Source organism: Parus major, chromosome 2 (genome assembly GCF_001522545.3).
Source record: "Parus major isolate Abel chromosome 2, Parus_major1.1, whole genome shotgun sequence".
Classification (NCBI taxonomy): Eukaryota; Metazoa; Chordata; class Aves; order Passeriformes; family Paridae; genus Parus; species Parus major.
In genome coordinates, this window is record NC_031769.1 from 63,619,414 (window position 1) to 63,638,173 (window position 18,760).

The following is an 18,760-nucleotide window of genomic DNA, read 5'->3' on the forward strand; positions in this document are numbered from 1 at the left end:
ATCTTTTAGCATGCTCCTGGTAATTCAGGCAGGCAAATGTTCTGGTTCAGGTTTGATGCCAATACTAATGGCAGCCTCCTGCTTTCTTTCAGGCATTGCTAAGCACTGTGGTAAAATTTCTCTGGGTAGCAAAAAACTAAGAGAATCTGAAGTCAAGCCACCTAGACAGCTCAAATGCCAGATGAAACCTCTGGCTACATTCAACTGTGTCTTTCCATGCTTATCAAACTTCACATCCATTCATTTTTCATATCAGAAATGGCTATCCAGTCTTCTTATTGAGGAATCCCCTGGAAAGTGCATTTTCTTCCAGGCAGTGTAACCTGAGCAGCTACTCAGGGAAAACCTACAAGCCTGCCTTCCTTTTGCAGCTGCCTTCCCTTTGCATCTACCTTCCCCTTATCTTTACATCCTCAGTACCACCATCATCAACACAGCTCTCTCTTTGGTTACTAAATCAGCACATGAGAAGGTGTTCAGCACGTCTGAACGTGAACTGGCTGTAATTCCTGTTCAAATAGCCATTCTCAACTCCCTCCAGAGAAAACCAACCTATTTGATGCATCCGTTCCCCCACCAGTTTGCTTTGTCAGAAACAGGCAGGCCTGCAAGCTCCCAGCCTCACCTAGGCTGCTAACCTGCAGTCAGTCATTTCCAAATACATGCAAAAAATAACCCTCAGCTGCAAAAAAACTGTCACAAAAAAGTGCTGAATTTGGTAATATCAACTGGGAAAATGTCCAGACACTTGCACATATGCATGCAAGCTTTAGCAGTGGAATGAATCACATATTGCACAGTATGAAAAATTAATGGGAGTAAAATATGACCCGGTTGAAAAACACTGAAAATCAAATAAATTTTTTCAGACCAGACACAGCTCTCAGTAAGACCTTTTAGAAATACTGTATGTTTCTCAAACACAGACAGTGCTATTCTATGCTACATTCAAAGACACTCGTAAAGTTTTTTAAATTATTTACTGACTGCAGTAACATCTTTCTTTCATGGAGCGCATACAGTTTAATGTGAAAGCCTTTAAAAGAAATAGGAAGAGAAAAGAAACATACAAAGACCATTCATTTTTTATTTTCTATGCTAAAGCTGGAAGAGCCTTTTTTTTTTTCCACCATATGGTATTTTTCAGAGATTTTTGCATTACATTAAAATGTATTACACAGCTTGCATTTCCAAAACAAAGGTAAAGCTTTCTCTTTTCTCAGAATTCTAAAAGAATTACTTAAATATTTAGATGGAGTAGTTCACACTTAGTTCTTTTCATAGCTATTCTTCACTACTTTCTGCAAAGCAGGAGCATTACCAAACTTTGTCCAGTATTACATGGGCACCTTTCCAGACCCAGACTACTGGCAGGACTTCCCTCACTTCCCTTGGCTTCAGTCACTTCTGTCACACCAAATTACATGCCTTTGAGGGAGGGACGGAGGAAGGATTCAGGCAGTGAGATTGCTGCAGCAGCAAAAACATCTCCCATGGGCCCATCTTACATTGGCAGAAGAGTCCTTTAGCCAGCCCAGGTTACCACAGAGGGCTGTGCTGCTTCTAGGGGCTCTGGCAACACCTCTCTGCTGGGTAAGGCTTTTGTGGCACAGTCCCTAATCCTGGTCAGCCCCCGGACTGGAGAGAATGTCCCAGAATGTGGGACACAGGAATTACCATGTCAAGTAAGGACTCCAGTTTCTGTTTGTTCAAATGATTAATCTAAAATGCTAATAAGGAAGATCTAAGACAATGTCTCATCTAGATACAATTCATAGCAACATGTGGCTCACCCTTCTGCCTTCAGCTTCAACTTTCTCTGCAGTTCACATATAAATCCCTAAATAAGTGCTTTATTTTGGGATTTTTTTTAAACATGTGTTTCCCATACAGATAGAACACACAAATCATAAAGATGACAAAACCCTACAGGGTTGTCTGAAACAGTATGTGATGGAGAATTGTCCCTCATTGTACATCTTTGTTCAGGAGTAATTTTAAATGCTTCAAGCAATAAAAAGCTAAACAATTTAATCTACAAGCAGTTCTGAGTTGGACTCAACTTTGCTTCATTTCATCCACTATTTCAGCCATTCTAGAGCCAACACTACCATTTACAAAATCTTCTTTAATATGGTAGCATCTAATACCAGTTTCTTTAAACATGCTGCTAAATTTGGATTCATTCCAGTACTTCTCAGACACTGGCTATGTACAGAGCAGAACTCTTCAGGGAATCAAGGAAAAATCACCATTTAAATAATAAAAATCATGTATGCATTTTCAACCAGGGTGGTTTAAAATATCACTGTTACCTCCAGGAGCTGTATCAGAGAGCAGAGGCTGGCACCCATTTCCACTTTAAGTCTGAAATGAGATCTTGTTTTGTACAATACAAAATTAGAATATTCTAATTCCTATGTAGCTGTGTAAGAACAAGCAATCTCGGATTTTTGAGGTGCTGCATGACATTCAAGGCTTTTGAATTAAAGAAATACCAAAACAAAGCAACAGTAATACAAAAGGTTTCCAGATAGCATAAGTAAGATTAAATGCAGTTTACTCATCTGTAAGAAGTTTGCTTCAGAGGCTTTTGTCGTGTTTCTATTGGATCCAGATGGCCTGGTTTATAGAGCTATATAAAGGGAAATCTAAATCATTAGAGGCAGTGTTTCCATTGGACAATAAATAATGTCTAATGACAGATCATTGGTATTTCTGACAAATCAAAGTTATTTTGATATCCGCACTGTTTAGATAGCATTTACCTAATTTTTACATAGTTTATGCTACTTATGCTAAAACTACTAGAAAACCAGCAGATACTGGTCTCTCAATGAAGACCAACACTTACAAAGATTTATAAACCTATAGCAAGAAGTGATGTATTATTTACATACTTGGTGACTTTGAAATTCTGTTTTAGGTGCAATGGCATGAGAGCTAATTCACTTATGTGCACTGTGCCACCTATTCCCTTACTTACATTTCTGTGCAGAAATACTGAAATATCTCATCAGAGAGATCTCTGTTGCTTTATCATCATTGACTTTGTGCTCCCTCCAGATCTTTCCATTTGGGTGATTTGATTTGCTCAGGTAACCTACTGTCTTTTTAATAGGTTTAGATAAATAGATCTTCCACAAATCTGTCCAAAATCCTGCCAAAGAATATACATTGCTAATACCCAGAGCAATGTCCTGTACAAAAGAAGAAACAACATGAAAGACATGTTAATCTTTAGCCTTGTAACCCAAATACAGTCGTTGATAAAGGCTGTTACAGTGATTTGCCAGAGAGAAGTGAGTTGTCTGAGCACATGGATTTGTTCAGACTGGTTTTATTTACTTTTCTTTAGAAATGTGACAGATCATGTTGAGCAAGGCATTTGCATCTAATGTGCCCAGAGCTACTATTAAGGACATGTTCTAAAACCCAGAAATACAGTATAGTCTCTTGTAGCAGTGTTGACAGGAAGATATCAAGACTAGTCACACAAATTTACCTACCTTTTTTTAAGTAAGAAATTTTTTTTTCCCAAACTATTACTACTGGTTTTAGGTATATAAACAAATACGTTTTCTAAAACAATATTACAAATCCGTATCTTGTTAATCTCTATTTTTCTTCCTGTAAACTAAAATAAGCTGTACAATGTTGAAAGAGAGGCAAAGGCTAGGACATTCTTGAGAAGAATATCGGTTTCCCTGCTGTACCTCTTTGAAAAAGTTCTGTTCTCAAATTACCAATGAAGACAAACCAGGGACTGAATTTTTGTAGTGCTAATTAAGATAGATGGGAACAAGGTTATCAGCTGGTATAAGTCCTCACTGTGTCATTTAAGCACACTCATAAGGAGGTAGATTTAATTTCAGACTGGCTCATCTACTCAGTATGCTGTCTGCTCATTCTAACCAGGTGTAAGAGGTTGCAAGTTGGATCAGTGAAGGCAGTAACCTGTGTTGTGTGGGAGCACTGATCTGCTGGAGGGTGGGAAGGCTCTGCAGAGCAATCTGGACAGGCTGAATCAATGGGTTGAGGCCAATGGTGTGAGGTCCAACAAGGCCCATGCAGTGTTACAGGCTTGGCGCAGAACGGCTGGAAAGCCACCCTGTGGAAAAGGACCTAGACCAGTTGACAGTCAGTGGAAACCAAGGTAGCAGTGTGCCCAGGTGGCCAAGAAGGCCAGTGGCATCCTGGCCTGGATCAGGAACAGTGTGGCCAGCAGGAGCAGAGCAGTGATCATCCCCATGAACTCAGCACTGCCGAGGTCACACCTCGAGTGCTGTGCTCAGTTCTGGGCTCCTCACTACAGCAAAGACACTGAGGGGCTGGAGCGTGTCCAGAGCAGGGCAGTGGAGCTGGGGAAGGGTCTGGAGCACAGGTCCTGTGAGGAGCAGCTGAGGGAACTGGGGGTGTTTAGCCTAAAGAAAGGAGGCTCAGGGGGAACCTTATTGCTCTCTGGAACTTCCTGAAGGGAGGGTGTAGCCAGGTGGGAGTCAGTCTCTTCTCCCAGGTAACCAGTGACAGGACAGGATGAAGTGGCCTCGAGTTCTTTAGGGGAGGTTTAGATTAGATGTTAGGAAAAATTTCTTCACTGAAGGGGTGGTGGAGCTCTGGAACAGTCTGACTGGAGAAGTGATTTTATCACTATCCCTGTAGGTATTTAAAAGATGTGTAGATGTGGCACCCAGGGACATGGTCTAGTGGTGGAGTTGGCAAAGCTGGGTTTACAGTTGGACTTGATGCCTTAAAGGGCTTTTCCAAGCTAAACAATTCTATGATTCTTTTCTTTTATTCTGCTCTTTCTTCTTAATATTCTACAATTCCTCTTCCTCCATCTAACTGTTAGAAGCATTCAGTAGCTAATTTCCATTTCAATGCAGCTGAGAATAGGTTTGTCTGCAGTATTTTAACATAAAATGAATATACATGGTGTTTTACTTTGTTCTGGACACGTAAGGTTTATTTATGTAATGTAAGCATGAAAGCAAATAACTTTGCATGCTCATTCCTACGAGTCACTCAAATCCATTACAGTATTTTTTTCCAAAGCAGTCTGTTAAGTCTAACCACAAAACCATTAAGCACAGGAGTAGGTCTGTTTCAAATTAATACAGCAGGTGGGCACATCACAGACTAACAGCAGTGTGGCATTTCCCAAAAGGGAGGATCATTGTCATGAAATAATAACAGAACTACTGTGTAGCTCAAGGAGATAAAAATGGAAGCACATTTTTGCACAGGTCCTGCACCTGGAAATTGAGTCATCTCCTGGGAGAGAAGCCATCATTAGGCTGCCACTGTTATTGTCTGAAATTCAGAAAATACCTTTCTTTATGGGCTGCAGCCAGGACACTTTCCTAAAAGCTAGTTTAATTTTCCTCAGTGCTGTGAAGTATGAGAAACTTTTTTTGTGTCATGAATCACCAGTTTCTTTTGAGCAAATCCTTTTTGTTTGTTTGTTTGTTTAGAAAAATACATACTTCTAGTTTTGGGGGTTCTGTTTGGCTTTTTCTCCAGGAAAACATGAATGCAACAACATCTTGCAGAGACAGGTTTATAGCCTAAGGTGCTGAAAGAACTCATTACCACATGTTCACAGAAAATCTGTCCACTTTGAACGATCTGAGGACCAAAATCAAGAGCAGAAGAAACACAAGGAAGGGGCTTGGGAGTGCCAGGAGCTTGTCCCTGCCCAGATGACAGCCCAGTCCCAGTAGAGGAATAGAGAGGCCAGGGCTGGACCTTCCAATGTGCAAATATAGTTCTTGATGAATCAAATCTGTTAATGGTGTCTGCAGTTCAGGCTGGTGTGGAGATATCCAGCATTCAAATGCACCCACAGCAGTTCCTGCCCTGCAGCGAGGCTCAGCATCACTCTGTATCTCTCTCCTCAGCCTGGCCACATTTTCTCAGTGCTGAAATTAATTCACAGGTAGATTTACTGTGATATTTGCTGATTTTCATATACCTTCATTTCCCTTGCTAAAGAGTTCTGGTTTGGGCAGTTTCCAGCAATGAGGCCTGTATTGTTATCTAGACCACAATCTGCCCTAAATTAATTTTTAAAGGGGTTTGAGGTATTTTCATTATACATGATATTGCGTACTTTGGAAATATTTGTGCATGACAAACTTTTTGCGAGTTTATTGCAGGGTTTTTTTTTTAAATTGTATTCTCTCTGTGACCCAGAGATAATGTCTTTTTCACATGTCTTTTTCCATATTTTTAGGAGACCCTGAAAGCTTTTGACCGGGAAGTAAATGCATTTGTGGACTATATGTTTGGACCTCGAGGTAAGCTGCTCCACTTACAGCCCTTTAAGGAAATAATACTTCTAGAGATTACCACACAAAAAATTCTAAGAAATTTGCTGAGCAACTTCTTATTGAAAAATGTAAACTAGGCAGAACCACGGTATTATCAGGAAGACACAGTTATTATAGCAAATCTATCAATGCAATGATTTGTGATTCCTTTGTTTCTGAGAATACCAGAGAAAGTCAATTTTACATCCTAACATGGAATAAAAAGCCTGAAAGCCTGGGTCTTTCTGAAAGTGTAAGATCTGGTTTGGGACTGATTGTCATTTGTAACCCAGTTTCTTTGGTCCAGCTGCTTATTAAATTGCCTAATTCAGAAGGATGCTTGGAGCAAAAGCAACCTGCAGGATCACATACAAAATTTCAATAAACTAATATATCATGTGGGAGAACAGATGCATCTTTTGACTTCCTATTATTGCTTTCTGGAACAGTTTGAACAAGAGTAACTTAAATAATTGTTGGTTGGAGGTGCCTCATGCTTTGCTAGGATTGAAACAAGTAAGTAAAAAACCCCTCAAACCTAAAATAAGACTGCAGGCAACGATGAAGCATCACAGCCAGGGTTAAGAGAGCCGAGCAAATATAAGAAAGGGGTGAGACAGGAGCTTGGACAGGACACAGTCTTCAAAGCAGGTCCCTGAAAGGCCACCTTGTTGTTGATAGGGCTGGGCTTAACTTCAGGAATTGCTTTGCAAACTTCTACCCATGGCTGAGTCCAGAACTGCTGCTTGTGGGAATGGATGCATGATTGTGGATTCCCATTTTTTTTGCAGTAATGTTCTCACTGTTTCTGTTTCACAGAAACAGTTCTTGCTTAATTGGAAGGAAAATGGAAAGATGCTGTGTTCTTAAACACAAGAAATTCTAATTTTTCTTAGCTGGCTGGCTGGCTACAAAATCTTTTCCAACATGTCTACAGTAGATATGAAGTTTGAAAGAAAGATTTCCAGTGAAGAAACACTGAACAGCTTGGGAACTGCAGCAGAAATGGTTAAAGCAGAATAAGTTTTATTAATGGCTTCTACAATAGTACTTTTAATATTAACAAAGAAATGTGATCAGAAGAATGAAAGCACTACTTTTTGGTGTTTTGTTTTTTTCCAAATGGACATGATGTTCTCTTTCATTCCTCTTTCCTTGTTGGTCCAGACAAATTGTCTGAAGGAATAAGCTATAGCTGATCCAATTCTGAATAGCACAAAGATCCCTTAAAGTTTTAATAAAGCCCTTCAATTAAACAAGTGTTATTTGTATTGCTTGCCAAGTACATCACCATCCTTCTTCAGATATCAGTACTGAAATATCTTTGTTTGTCCACGCCTCTGCACTCTGATCTTTAATTTAACTGGTGGTTAATGACACAGTATCATGCATTTCCTGAATAGTATATCTCCCTCTAGTGTGTTTATCCACATAAATAATTCACATAAATAATTCACATAAATAATTCACATAAATAATTCATAATAAACTGCAATCAGTTTTAAATCAAATGACCCCAAGATGAATATCTAATGAATTTGAGAGCTTCCCCAAACATTTAAACCCACAAACCATTCCTCTTCTTTCTCTCCACTGATTTTCACCCACAGTACACACTTCATTCAGCAGCAAGATGGATTAAAAGGATAGATAACAGCACTCTATTATTTTAAAAACTGATCCCCTGTTTATGGTTTATATTTTAGGTTGTAACTCCTGAAATACTTGTATCACTATGCAGGTCTTTGTCATCATTACCAGCTGTGTCTGAGGTCACTAGAAGAGACAGAAAGCCACGCTCTAGTTCCCAGAGGCAATCTCTGTCACATTGGGAGCACCAGGTTAACACAAGCTGCAGTGCTGCCCGACTGAGGGCCAGACTGTCAGAGATCTGAATTTGAATTATAAATACCAGCGTATTTTGTATCTTCATTCACTGGTATCAGCTGGGCTTTGTAGACAGCTTTACATCTGTGTCTGCTTTTGAATTAGTAGAACAAACCCATTGGATCAGGGAACAGCAGCCATATTCCTGCCCATGGGTTTTGTCTCTTAATAAGGGGTGGTCTTACAGTTTGGTGTTGGTCCATATTGTTTTTATGCTCAAGGCAAATTGAGAACAAGTGAAATAGCAATTTTCTTCTCTAAGAGATATTTTTTCCAGGCTAACCCTCCATCTGCAAAGTATTGTTTGGTGTTATGCAAAAATCTAGTTAACTGGTTGTTTGTTTTACCTGTGAAAGAAACAGAGGTGGTCGAGATGTATTTTTTTAAAGTTACAATAAAGTAAAAAGTACTTTTTCCTTAATGGACTATGATCAGTAGCAAGGCACTGGGGCAAACCCATCTACCCTCTGCTCCTTGAAAAGGACTGACTCTACTCAGATACCGACTGGCCAAAGCTATACAGGAACTTGAATCAAAATGTTTCTAAACCTCATTGATAAAAGCCTGATATGTTTAAAGAGCCTGGGAGGCCTGCCACTCATTTAGAAGGAGCCAGGATTTCACCCCAAGGGTTTGGCACATCATGGCCAGTGACTGTGAATGAGCTTATTCATGGAGCGATCAGAGCTTGTGGGCGCCTGTTCCTTCCCCTGCTGTAGTCCAGTGCTTTCCCACTGTGACTTTATTCACTGCTTTGGTCTCAATTTCAGGTGCTGTGCAAGTTCAATACTGTAAAAATAATCCTTTCTCCTATCGACAGTGTAATTCTATAGTAGTTGAACACGGGGATTTAACTGTCGGTCAACAGAAATACTTTTCATCTCTCATTCTTTGGATAACTTCTTTTGAAATACATTCCTTTTCCTCCCCCATCTTGACACATAAAAACCTCCCTCTGCTTGTCATTCAGGGTTAAGTGGAAGTGGAAACAGAACAGTCACGTTCCTTGGCTGCCCTTTATAAACCACTTTCTGCCAGAAACTCTTACTCTTCAAGGTATTGAGGTCATGGTGGGAAATATTCAGGAAGGGTACATGCTTTAACAATTTCTCTTGAAACTGGAGTACTGTAGAACTTAAAAATACTTGACATGCTGACCTGAACAAGCACACGAGTTCTGCTTTTGTGTGGATCAGCCCACATGCTTGTGGCCACTCACAGCAGAATAAAAACTTTCTGAGGGCATACTGGGGCAGAATTTATTTTCTGTAGTTTAATTTGTATTCTGAACTCTTCTAAATACTTTTCCTCTTTGAGCAAACAGGCAGTTTTGTTATCTACTGATGCCAATTTGCCTTTGTGTGTGTAATCTTTATGCATCAAGTTTTGCAATCCTTGAATGGGAGACTTTTCCTTAGATAGCAGTCTTGCTAACATGACTGCTCTCAACATCTTCATTTAGGTTTCCAATTAAATAAATTAAATCCTTATGCTCCTAAAACACGCACTTAAAAAGACATCAACACTTAAACACTCAACCTTTACCTGTCCTATGACTCCTGCGTCATGTTGAGAGCCCATAAGGGAGCAGAATCACTTCTAAAATATTCATTCCAGTGCTTCACACGTGGCTTGTGAGCTCTAAGAGATTGCTGGAAGTGTTTCCTTCTCACACTGAGGTGATCCAAATAAGCATTGAGATCTGAAGACAAACAACAGGCGTTCCAGCTTGGTAACACACAACAAAGCAAGGCTGCCATAAAAGGAAGGACTGTGCTGTTGTGACTGCTTTAATCCTACATCTCTCTGCTTCTAGAGGTTCTTGGGAGTCCAAGAGGGAGAGTCAAAAGCAGGAGAGCATTGGGCTTCCATGGTGGTGGTGGCCTGGTTGAAACTCTTTCCTTTGAAAGGGTTAGCAACCCTCGTGGAATCCAAATTCAAATGTTACAGCCACTGCAGTGGAAGCGAGGGGGGAAACAGAAGGAAAATGTAATGAGAAAGAAAGCTGGTGTTCAAAGCCTCATATGCAGAGTTTTTATTACTCTAACATATGTAAAATTTCACTCTACATATACCTGTATGCATGTATTTCTGAGGAAGGAATTTTTGGAAAGAATACAGTACAGCAAAATTACAATAAATTACTAAATGTTTGGGCACATTTACTTGGTGCATCATCCATTGCCCAATCTTTTCCAATTTCAATATAGGCAGAAAAACTAATTTTTTTTTTCATGCACTGTGAATAGCTTTGCTTTTACAATTTTTAACACAATCTTGGCCTTTGTAAAAAAATAATGAAGTAATTTAAACATTTTCAAGAGCAAAGACATCTTTCTAAGAGCAGAAAGAACTACTTTCTGTGAGACCTGCACAATGACTCCTCACTGACTTCTTTACTCCATAAGTCATAAAAACTAGCTGTGATGCCCCCTTGTTCTTTCCATAGGTAAATGGCTGAAGAATTTTGCTATGGAAAATTGACTCTAGATTTTGCTCCATCTTGGAGTAAGAAAAAAAACAAATGAAGAAAGCACATCCCTTTCACTCATGGCATCCAGTTGCTCGTATGACAACAAAGCGGTGCCTCCAGCTTGGCATCTGGGATTAGGCTTTGCTCATATACACTGAACTATCTGATTACTGCCAATGGGATTACTTGTGTGAATAAGGCAAGCAGGATTTGACCTTAATATTTCATTTCAGGACCAGGCAAGTGGGACAGAAACTGCGAGAAAGCAAGCCCTCACCAGCCAAAAATCTTTGATAACCATCAAAGTAAATGTTTGCCACTTGCTTTTCATATTTAATATTTTGGAAAAGTCTTCCCCTTGTATCAATGTTTTCTAGTCAATGCTATATACACCCTCCTACGTGTATGGCAAGTGCAGAATTAAAATAACGTGAGCTGGCAACATTACATGCATACTTTGTATTTAATACTATCTGCAAATTGTCTCTTGAGCAGATTAAGATAGGATTTAAATAAACATTAAGTTAAAACATTAACTAAAAATTTTTAAAAGCATATAAGAATAGTGTTTTCCATTTCATTTTCTCTTTACTATTAAAATGGAGTGATATAGGTGACCTTAAATTATTAGGGAATTCCATGCAGTTTTCAGCCCAGATTCTCTGAGACTTAACATGCAGTATTGGTAAGTTGAAAACAATGGATAGCTCTTGTGAGGAAAGAATGGCTGATTCCATCTCACACTTTTTAGCAGATTCTTTTCATGATGTGTTCTGCCTAATTTTAGCAGAAAGCTTTACCATAGCTTTCTTAATTGCCTGCTCTGTGTGTTTCTTTTTTTTAGATGCCAGGGTTAGAGGATGGTTCCTTTTGGACTCTTACCTTCCCACGTTTTTCCTTACTGGAGCATATCTACTCTGCATATGGCTGGGCAACAAGTTAATGAAGAACAGGCCTCCTTTCTCTCTCAGGCCTCACCTCATCGTGTATAACCTGGGCATCACGCTGCTCTCCTTCTACATGCTCGTAGAGGTAGGTGCTCTTCCATGCAGCACGGCTGAGGAAGGTGACCAAGATGCAGTTCTTAGCAGAAATATCTTAGAGACAGGTGGTTTTGCTAGGAAAGTTTAAATCAGCAGCAAAATAAATTTAATATTAAAAAGTCCCTTCTCATCTTAGATCTTGGCCTGTTTTGATCGTACTTCCTGAGCTACAGTCCACACCTGGGGACAGCTCTTTGCCACCAGGACCGTGTCCACAAGCATAAATTTGAATCTGCAGCAGTCACTCAGCTCAAACGTGCCTATACTGTGCTCTTCAAGGTCCTGAGAACCTTGTTCTTCAGCACCCATGAAATGCTATAAAAAAAACCCAGCTGGGTTTTATTCGTGTAGCTGTCTGTGGAATGATTTTTCCAGGCCCATGCTTAAAAACAAATAGATTTATAGATGAGAGCAAGTACTGATTTATTTATGGAATTGGCAATTCTGTGTTATTTTTCTGCTCTTGTGACTAAGAAGCTTTCCTCATGCAGTCAAACAGTAAAAGACAGATGTTAAAAACTTACCACTTCATCCAAGAGCAAGGGCTGTGGGGCTTGGAGGCTGCATATGGTCACATAGATCATTTCCCAAGTACTTATCAGAAAGGAACATGCTCGTATGATTCAGGATCCATTTAGAACTGGAAGAGAGGTTTGAATGCACCTTATGATTTTATAACAGCAGGGGATTCAGACAGTGCCTCTCAGCAGACATGTGTGGTTTTGCCTCTACAGAGGAAAACAGAAGCCAGAAGTCAATATTTGGGTATTATTTGGGAGCTGCCCCTTCTCAGCCTGCAGATAACTGTGGTGCTTTTAATATTAAGGTGTTAACATACATTAATTGAAGCCCTTAAGAACAAACAGTAGGAGACAAAAGGCACAAAAGCTTTTGTGGTTTTTTTTCCTAATAAAGTGACCCTGTTCATAAGAAGCCCTGGCTGAAGAATGTGCTTGATTTCATGGTGTGGTCTGACACTGCTGTGTTGCCTGCACAGCCTCACAGCATTTCTCACTCTCAGGGCTCTCAGCCACAGTTTCCACCTTTTTCTGCTGGCTGGACGAGAAACCTTTCAGAAACCAAACAGGACACCCAAAGATTTCAAGTTTTAAATTGATTTGAGCTAAACACCAATTGTCTGGCCTGGTCAAGCAGCTGGGGAGCAGTTTAGGTTCGTGCCTTTGTGCAAAGGACTGATTGTGTTACAGAGAGCTTTATCCTGGTCCATGCTCCAGCTGGCTTTGCAGGCTGCTGTGGGTATCTGGGAGTGCAGGATAAGGTTTAGAGCAAAGGAGGAACCAGCACAATTGCTGGAAGGTTTGATGACTCCACAATGATTGTCCTCCAGAATTTAAATTAGTACTTTGATGTTTAAATCCCCATTTTGCTTGAAGGTATACAGATAACTGGCTGCAGTAGCAGGACTCAGCAAAAAGGATTAACTGACTAGAAAACAATACTGCTGTACTGCTTCCCCCTTTCCCTTCCAGTCTGATTTGGCCTGGCACAAGTAAATAAATGGAAGAACAAAGAACACTTTAGCAGGTCTCATTTGCATGAATGAAGCAAATTTGGTTTTAGCCACCTTCACATTCTGGTAGGAACTGTATTTAGCCACCTCCTGTTCAGCTGTCTTCCTGCTTCATCCTTCCTGAGTCCAACTTTGCTGCAGACAGTCGCTGAGTTATGTTAGTCCTCAGATAAGTCCCTTGAGACCTTGATTCTGAGGCTGGAGGCTGCTGATTTACACCTCCCAGACTGCTGCTGGGCATGGCTGGCAGTGCCAGCTCTCAGCTCCACATTCTGCAAATTTGGGAACCCAGGGAACATGATGGCTGATCTGCACTGCCAGCTGTTCTACTGCAGATTTCACTCTTAGCTCTGGACTGTCAGCCAGGCTGGTTTTACACTGTACAAAACACACTTCCACAATACTGGCTCTGCATTTTCTCTTAGTCTACTTCCTGGCTCCTATCACAGCTCCTCCTGTGAAGGAGCAGAATGGAAGTTAATACTTGCAGTCTGAGGTAGCCTGCACATCCCTGCTGAAGAAAAACAGGCAAATGGGAGAGCAGAAATCATCTTCACTACCAAATAAAGTCATGGTGATTTCAAAATCTCTAATTTCCAAAGCTTCTCTCTATGCTCCTTATTCTCTCAGTCTTTTGTGGACAGTAAGCTCTTTAAGGCCAGAGTTACCTATATTTAGCACATTCTGCATAGTGGTTCCTTATGTAAACACAGTTGATCCTTGCAGTGACTGTGATTTGGGATCAATTCCTGGTTAGACACATCTACAACAGTTGTTTTATTCCTCCATCCTCTCACTGCATCTAAACCCCTCTGTCTCTGTATGGGGGTGAAATCACAAAACAAGAAGCTGTGCAATAGAGGTAAAACACATTCCCCACACCCCACCAAAAGAAACCCCCATAACCAACCACCACTGTTTTGTTTATAAGGTGCCACACAGCATTTCTTGCAGTAGCTGCAGAATGTAGGGGTTTCTTCTTAGACATTCAGAATAAAAAAAAAAAAAAATCTCATTCACAAGAAAGGGTGTATCACAAATCCATCATGTGGGACAGGCTGTATTTGAATGAGAAATGTGGTAAACCTACAGATGGGGGTATCTGTGCTTCAGTACTTCATCTCCTCACCTTCATCTCCTGATTAGTTCTAGTTGGCACTTCATGACAGTTGATTTCTGCAACCTCAAGGCAAGAAGACGATGGTTACAGCAAAGAGTCATAACAAAAGGGCTGCTTTAAATCTCCAAGGGCAGCTTCCTCTTTTGAGGCAGAGTTCCATGCACTGCACTGTGGGCATGAACTATCCGGGAGCCGATTTTATCTCTGAGCTTTGAGGTCAACCAATCCGCAAAGTACTTGGAGGAACAGCTGCAGGACAACTCTAAGATGTGCCATTAGCATGAGGTCAGACACCCCTACGATGGCCGAAGGACAAGGTCTAAAGATAAACAGCTCTGCCCAGCTGCCCTCATCCTGCTGAGGTGTCTCAAAATTTTTGAGTCAACAAGGAGTTAGGTGCCTCTGAAGGCCTCCCAGAAGGGCAGCTTGTTAGACCTTTAGACTTGTGAGTTAGGCAAACAGATTTTCATGGAGTTGTCAGGGGTGCTCACCTTCCCCAGCTGAATATGATGAAGTTGGCACTTGGGTTTGGAGCACATTTTTTTCAAGTATCTCATGCTTAGACAAAGGTCGTGTGCTTAAACTGGGCAGGCTGCAGGGGGGCTGCTGAGGAGGCAAAAGACAATTCCTTTCACCCTTGCTGCTACCAAAGAAACCCACGTCAAAATTTGTTTATTGTTGTGTACTTTTCTGTACCAGTAAGTGCTCACAGACCCAGATCAACTCTACTGATCCAACAATTTCTAGAACATTGTGAAAGTCTGTATAAGGAAAAACAGCTAGCATCTTTTTACTTTAACAAAATTCAAAACTTTTAACAATTTTCCTTAAGAAATATATGTCTTTTCTCTGCATTAATATTTGCTTAAGATGCTAAAATTACCAACTATGAGCAGTTTTTCACAGCTTACTGTGAAAAAACACCACATCTGTGCATATTTTAAAATTGTTTCATGTGCTTATGAACCAACTTCAGGGATACAAACTGAGGCACCAGACGCCAAACTGTCACAAGTTCAGTGACAAATTAAAACTGGAAACACAGGAGACCGGTGCTGATCTCCGAATTCCGAAATTACTCAGGTGAGGATACTCTCTCTCACTAATAGGAACAGACATAATCTCTGCCACAGTCTTAGGCTGCTTTCCCCAGCAGTATCACCTCTGCCCTATTTAAATCAAATCTCAGCTGGTCATCAAGGTCTCACCCAAGTCCTTCTGTTGATCAGGCACTGAGAAAACCAGGACACTAGCACCATTTAGGTCAGATTAAAAAGGAGATCTAGAGATATGTGTCATTAGCAGAGGGGTGGCGTGATGTCTCAAGCTGCCTGTATCCCCAGGTAGCTTCTCAGACTTATTACAAATCCATGGGATTTGTAAGCAAGCAACCACATCCATGTGGGGAAGCAGGACTTGCATGTGAGCACCCCTCATTTCAGAGCAAAGGGAAAAGAGCAGGACTCACAAGAATTGCCAGCCCAGTGCATTCACCTTTCTAGAGGAGCCAGAAAAAAAGTCTTCTACCTTGCAGGATTAAATAAAATAAAAAGCAGTAAATCAAATGCACTTTAGCTGTTTCTAGGAGCTAAGAATTCAAACCACATTAAGTCCAGTTTCTGAATTATAGCCATAACTTGCATATTCATCGATGCCAAGGTGGTGTGAGGAGTCCCAGGAGTGCCAGAAGGATCAGGGCCATCAGCCACCACTTTTAGCCCTACACACTGCAATGGAGATTATATCTCACATATTACTAGAAAGTATAATGCCTGAATTAGGCATAACGGGAAGAAACAAAAGGAACAAATCAAAAAATAGTAGGAGCACTTAAACTCTGTTTTATTCCATCACTATAACGGCTCACATCAGAAAGATTTGCTTCCTATCTGTGCAAGTGTTAAAAAGATGGAGCATGTGTAGCACAAGTTGTAAGTAAACTTTTAAGGGTGCAGACGATGGGGAAAGGTAAAAAAGATCCTACCCAATTCCAACTTTCCTGGAATTTTACTGTAGAAGTCCACCTTCAACATAATCTTTCTTTTGGTGTTTGTTTTGTTTTGATTTTATTTGGGATTTTTTTGGTTTGTTTTTGGTTTGGGGTTTTTTTTTTGTTTGTTTTGTGGGGTTTTTTTGTGGTTTTGATTTTTTTGGGTTTTGTGGGGTTTTTTGGGGGGGTTCTTTGGTAATTTTGGTAATTTGTTATATTATTGTTTACTCCTTCATTAATTTTTCAGAAGTTAACAAATGTAAATTAAGTACAGAAGTACAGACAGATTCTAGATCCATCAGTATTGATGCTTGAGGTGAAGGCTTCCTTTGATGCCATTATTTAGTACTGAGAGACTATTTGTACCTTAGGGCAGCAAGAGAAAAAGAACAAAGTGAGAAACCTGAAGAGTTCAGGTGCACTTCTCTATCATTTGAAGAAAGGAGAAGTGGGAAAAAGAAAAACCTAGAGAGCAAAAGGTCACCAAGAGTGCATTGTAAAGCAGAGAAATTTAAGGACAAGAGCAAACAGCTCTTTTGATCAAGTAAGAACTTTGTGTGAATGGAGTGAAATTACCAGGTGTTCCTCTGTCTTAATCAAATGATTTGTTTGGAGAGATGACTTTGCTGTCCTTGCCTGCAGTTATTCCAGCTGGGCATGTCGTCCTCACATCTCAGTTTTCATCCTCTGTGCTCTCCTTGTCTTTCATACTGACCTTTCTGAGCTCTGCATTTCAGTAGAACATTTAACATGATCATTGAAAAAGGCAGTGCTCTGGATCTCTCATGCACATTCGAACAGAATTCAGTAGAACCTTATTAGAAAACAAGAATAAAACTTCATATGATGAGGTTTTCCATATGTGCACAGCTTCTAATGCCATCAGTGGTACCACAAAATATGATAGGGGAGCTATTCAGAGCAGATGTCATCAAAGATCATGGAAAATAAGCCTAGACAGGGTTTCTTTTAGCCTATCCCACTCTCCCAGACAACAGCAATACTCAAAGTGGTTACCATTCACAACTGATTTCAAGTAATTCTGAAGTCATTATTTCACTAATCCTTCTATCAGGCTCCCATTTGCTTAAGGAGTATTAAATGGAACTGGCTAGTATATTTTTCAATAACGTGGCTTTACATTTGAAAGAGTTTTTGTTGATAAAAAGAAATTCAAACAATTATCTAAACTTCACTTGGGAAGGAGCTCTTATTTTTTGTCATCATGTCATGAACTTTCTGACCTAAAAGCAGGAAGAAAGCATAGGACCACATAATTCCTCTGCTCTGGAATAACCAGTACCGTTTTAGCTACAGTGCTCCAGTTGGAGGAGACATCCAACTTAGGGTCCAGCTGTATGTGCTGCAGGTCAGGATAGCAAACTCCAGTAGGTGTATTAAAGAATTAGACAGTCTTTTTGGGGGAGACACCATGCACACAATTTTTTGACCTCTAACAAGACCTATGGAGAGCTGGAGAGCCTCACCAAGCAGTAGTCCAAAGCACACTTTTCACAGTTCTGTCCCCGTTAAAAGTATCTCAAATGCATCATAAAGAGGAACAACAAAATATTTCCCCAGTGATAATTCTTGTGGAGTGTTTCCTATTCAGCACCTGGATTTGTTTGGCACAGCACCACCAGTAAGTTTTTACGTGTGGGGAAACCATGGCACTAACCAAGTGGCAAGGATGGGACATTCTGGAATCTCCCCATCCTGGGCTGAACCATCAAGCCCATGCTGCTTCCCTAAAAGGTTTTAGTCATGCCAGACTACAGCTTATCCAAGATCTTCGAGGCACAAGGACTTCAATCTGGAAACACAGGCTGTTCTGCATCTCAGCTATCCATCTAAAATCTGGGATCATATCACAGTTCTTGGAGTCCTGTCTAAAGATAGGCAACCTCTACAGAGAGATATTCTTCAATAAATACAATTCACAGATGATTATACAATTTAATATTTTAGCCAAAAAAAACCCCAAACAAACCCAAAGCCCTGCCTTAAAGCTTTCTAGGTATTTTTTTAAGACTGATTGAATGACAAGTCAAAGATGATTAGTGGTATTTTCCTCTTTTCACTGGGTTATTGTGTAAAAGTGATGGCCTCTGTAGCCTTATGGCATGCTTCACCCCAGCCCCTTGGGCATGGCAAGACAGTTGCATGCTTGTGGAAGTGGGTCATGTAACAGGCAAGGAGCTGATTTCTCTCTTTAAAAACCAAAAAAAGGAAAAACACATGCGGTTATCAATCTGCTCTCTGGTTTTAGACACTGATAATCCTCTCAAGCATTCAATTCTAAAATAAATTTAAGATAAAAAGGAAAATATAATTTCTCTCTCCTTCCTGAGACACTGCCCCGAGTGACTCCCTTTCCTTGGGATTGGCCGTCAGGTAACTGCTTT

The 18,760-nt window shown here is 40.4% G+C and overlaps 1 protein-coding gene across 1 annotated transcript in view; it reads left to right on the forward strand.

Annotated features, from left to right (window-relative positions):
* The window catches only part of ELOVL2 (ELOVL fatty acid elongase 2), a 51,225-nt gene that overhangs the window by 17,546 nt on the left and 14,919 nt on the right, over positions 1 to 18,760 (forward strand). The window contains exons 2-3 of the mRNA XM_015649138.2: positions 6,236 to 6,299; positions 11,516 to 11,703. Of these exons, the coding sequence (XP_015504624.1) occupies positions 6,236 to 6,299; positions 11,516 to 11,703 (252 nt within the window). The remainder of the gene's footprint in view (positions 1 to 6,235; positions 6,300 to 11,515; positions 11,704 to 18,760) is intronic.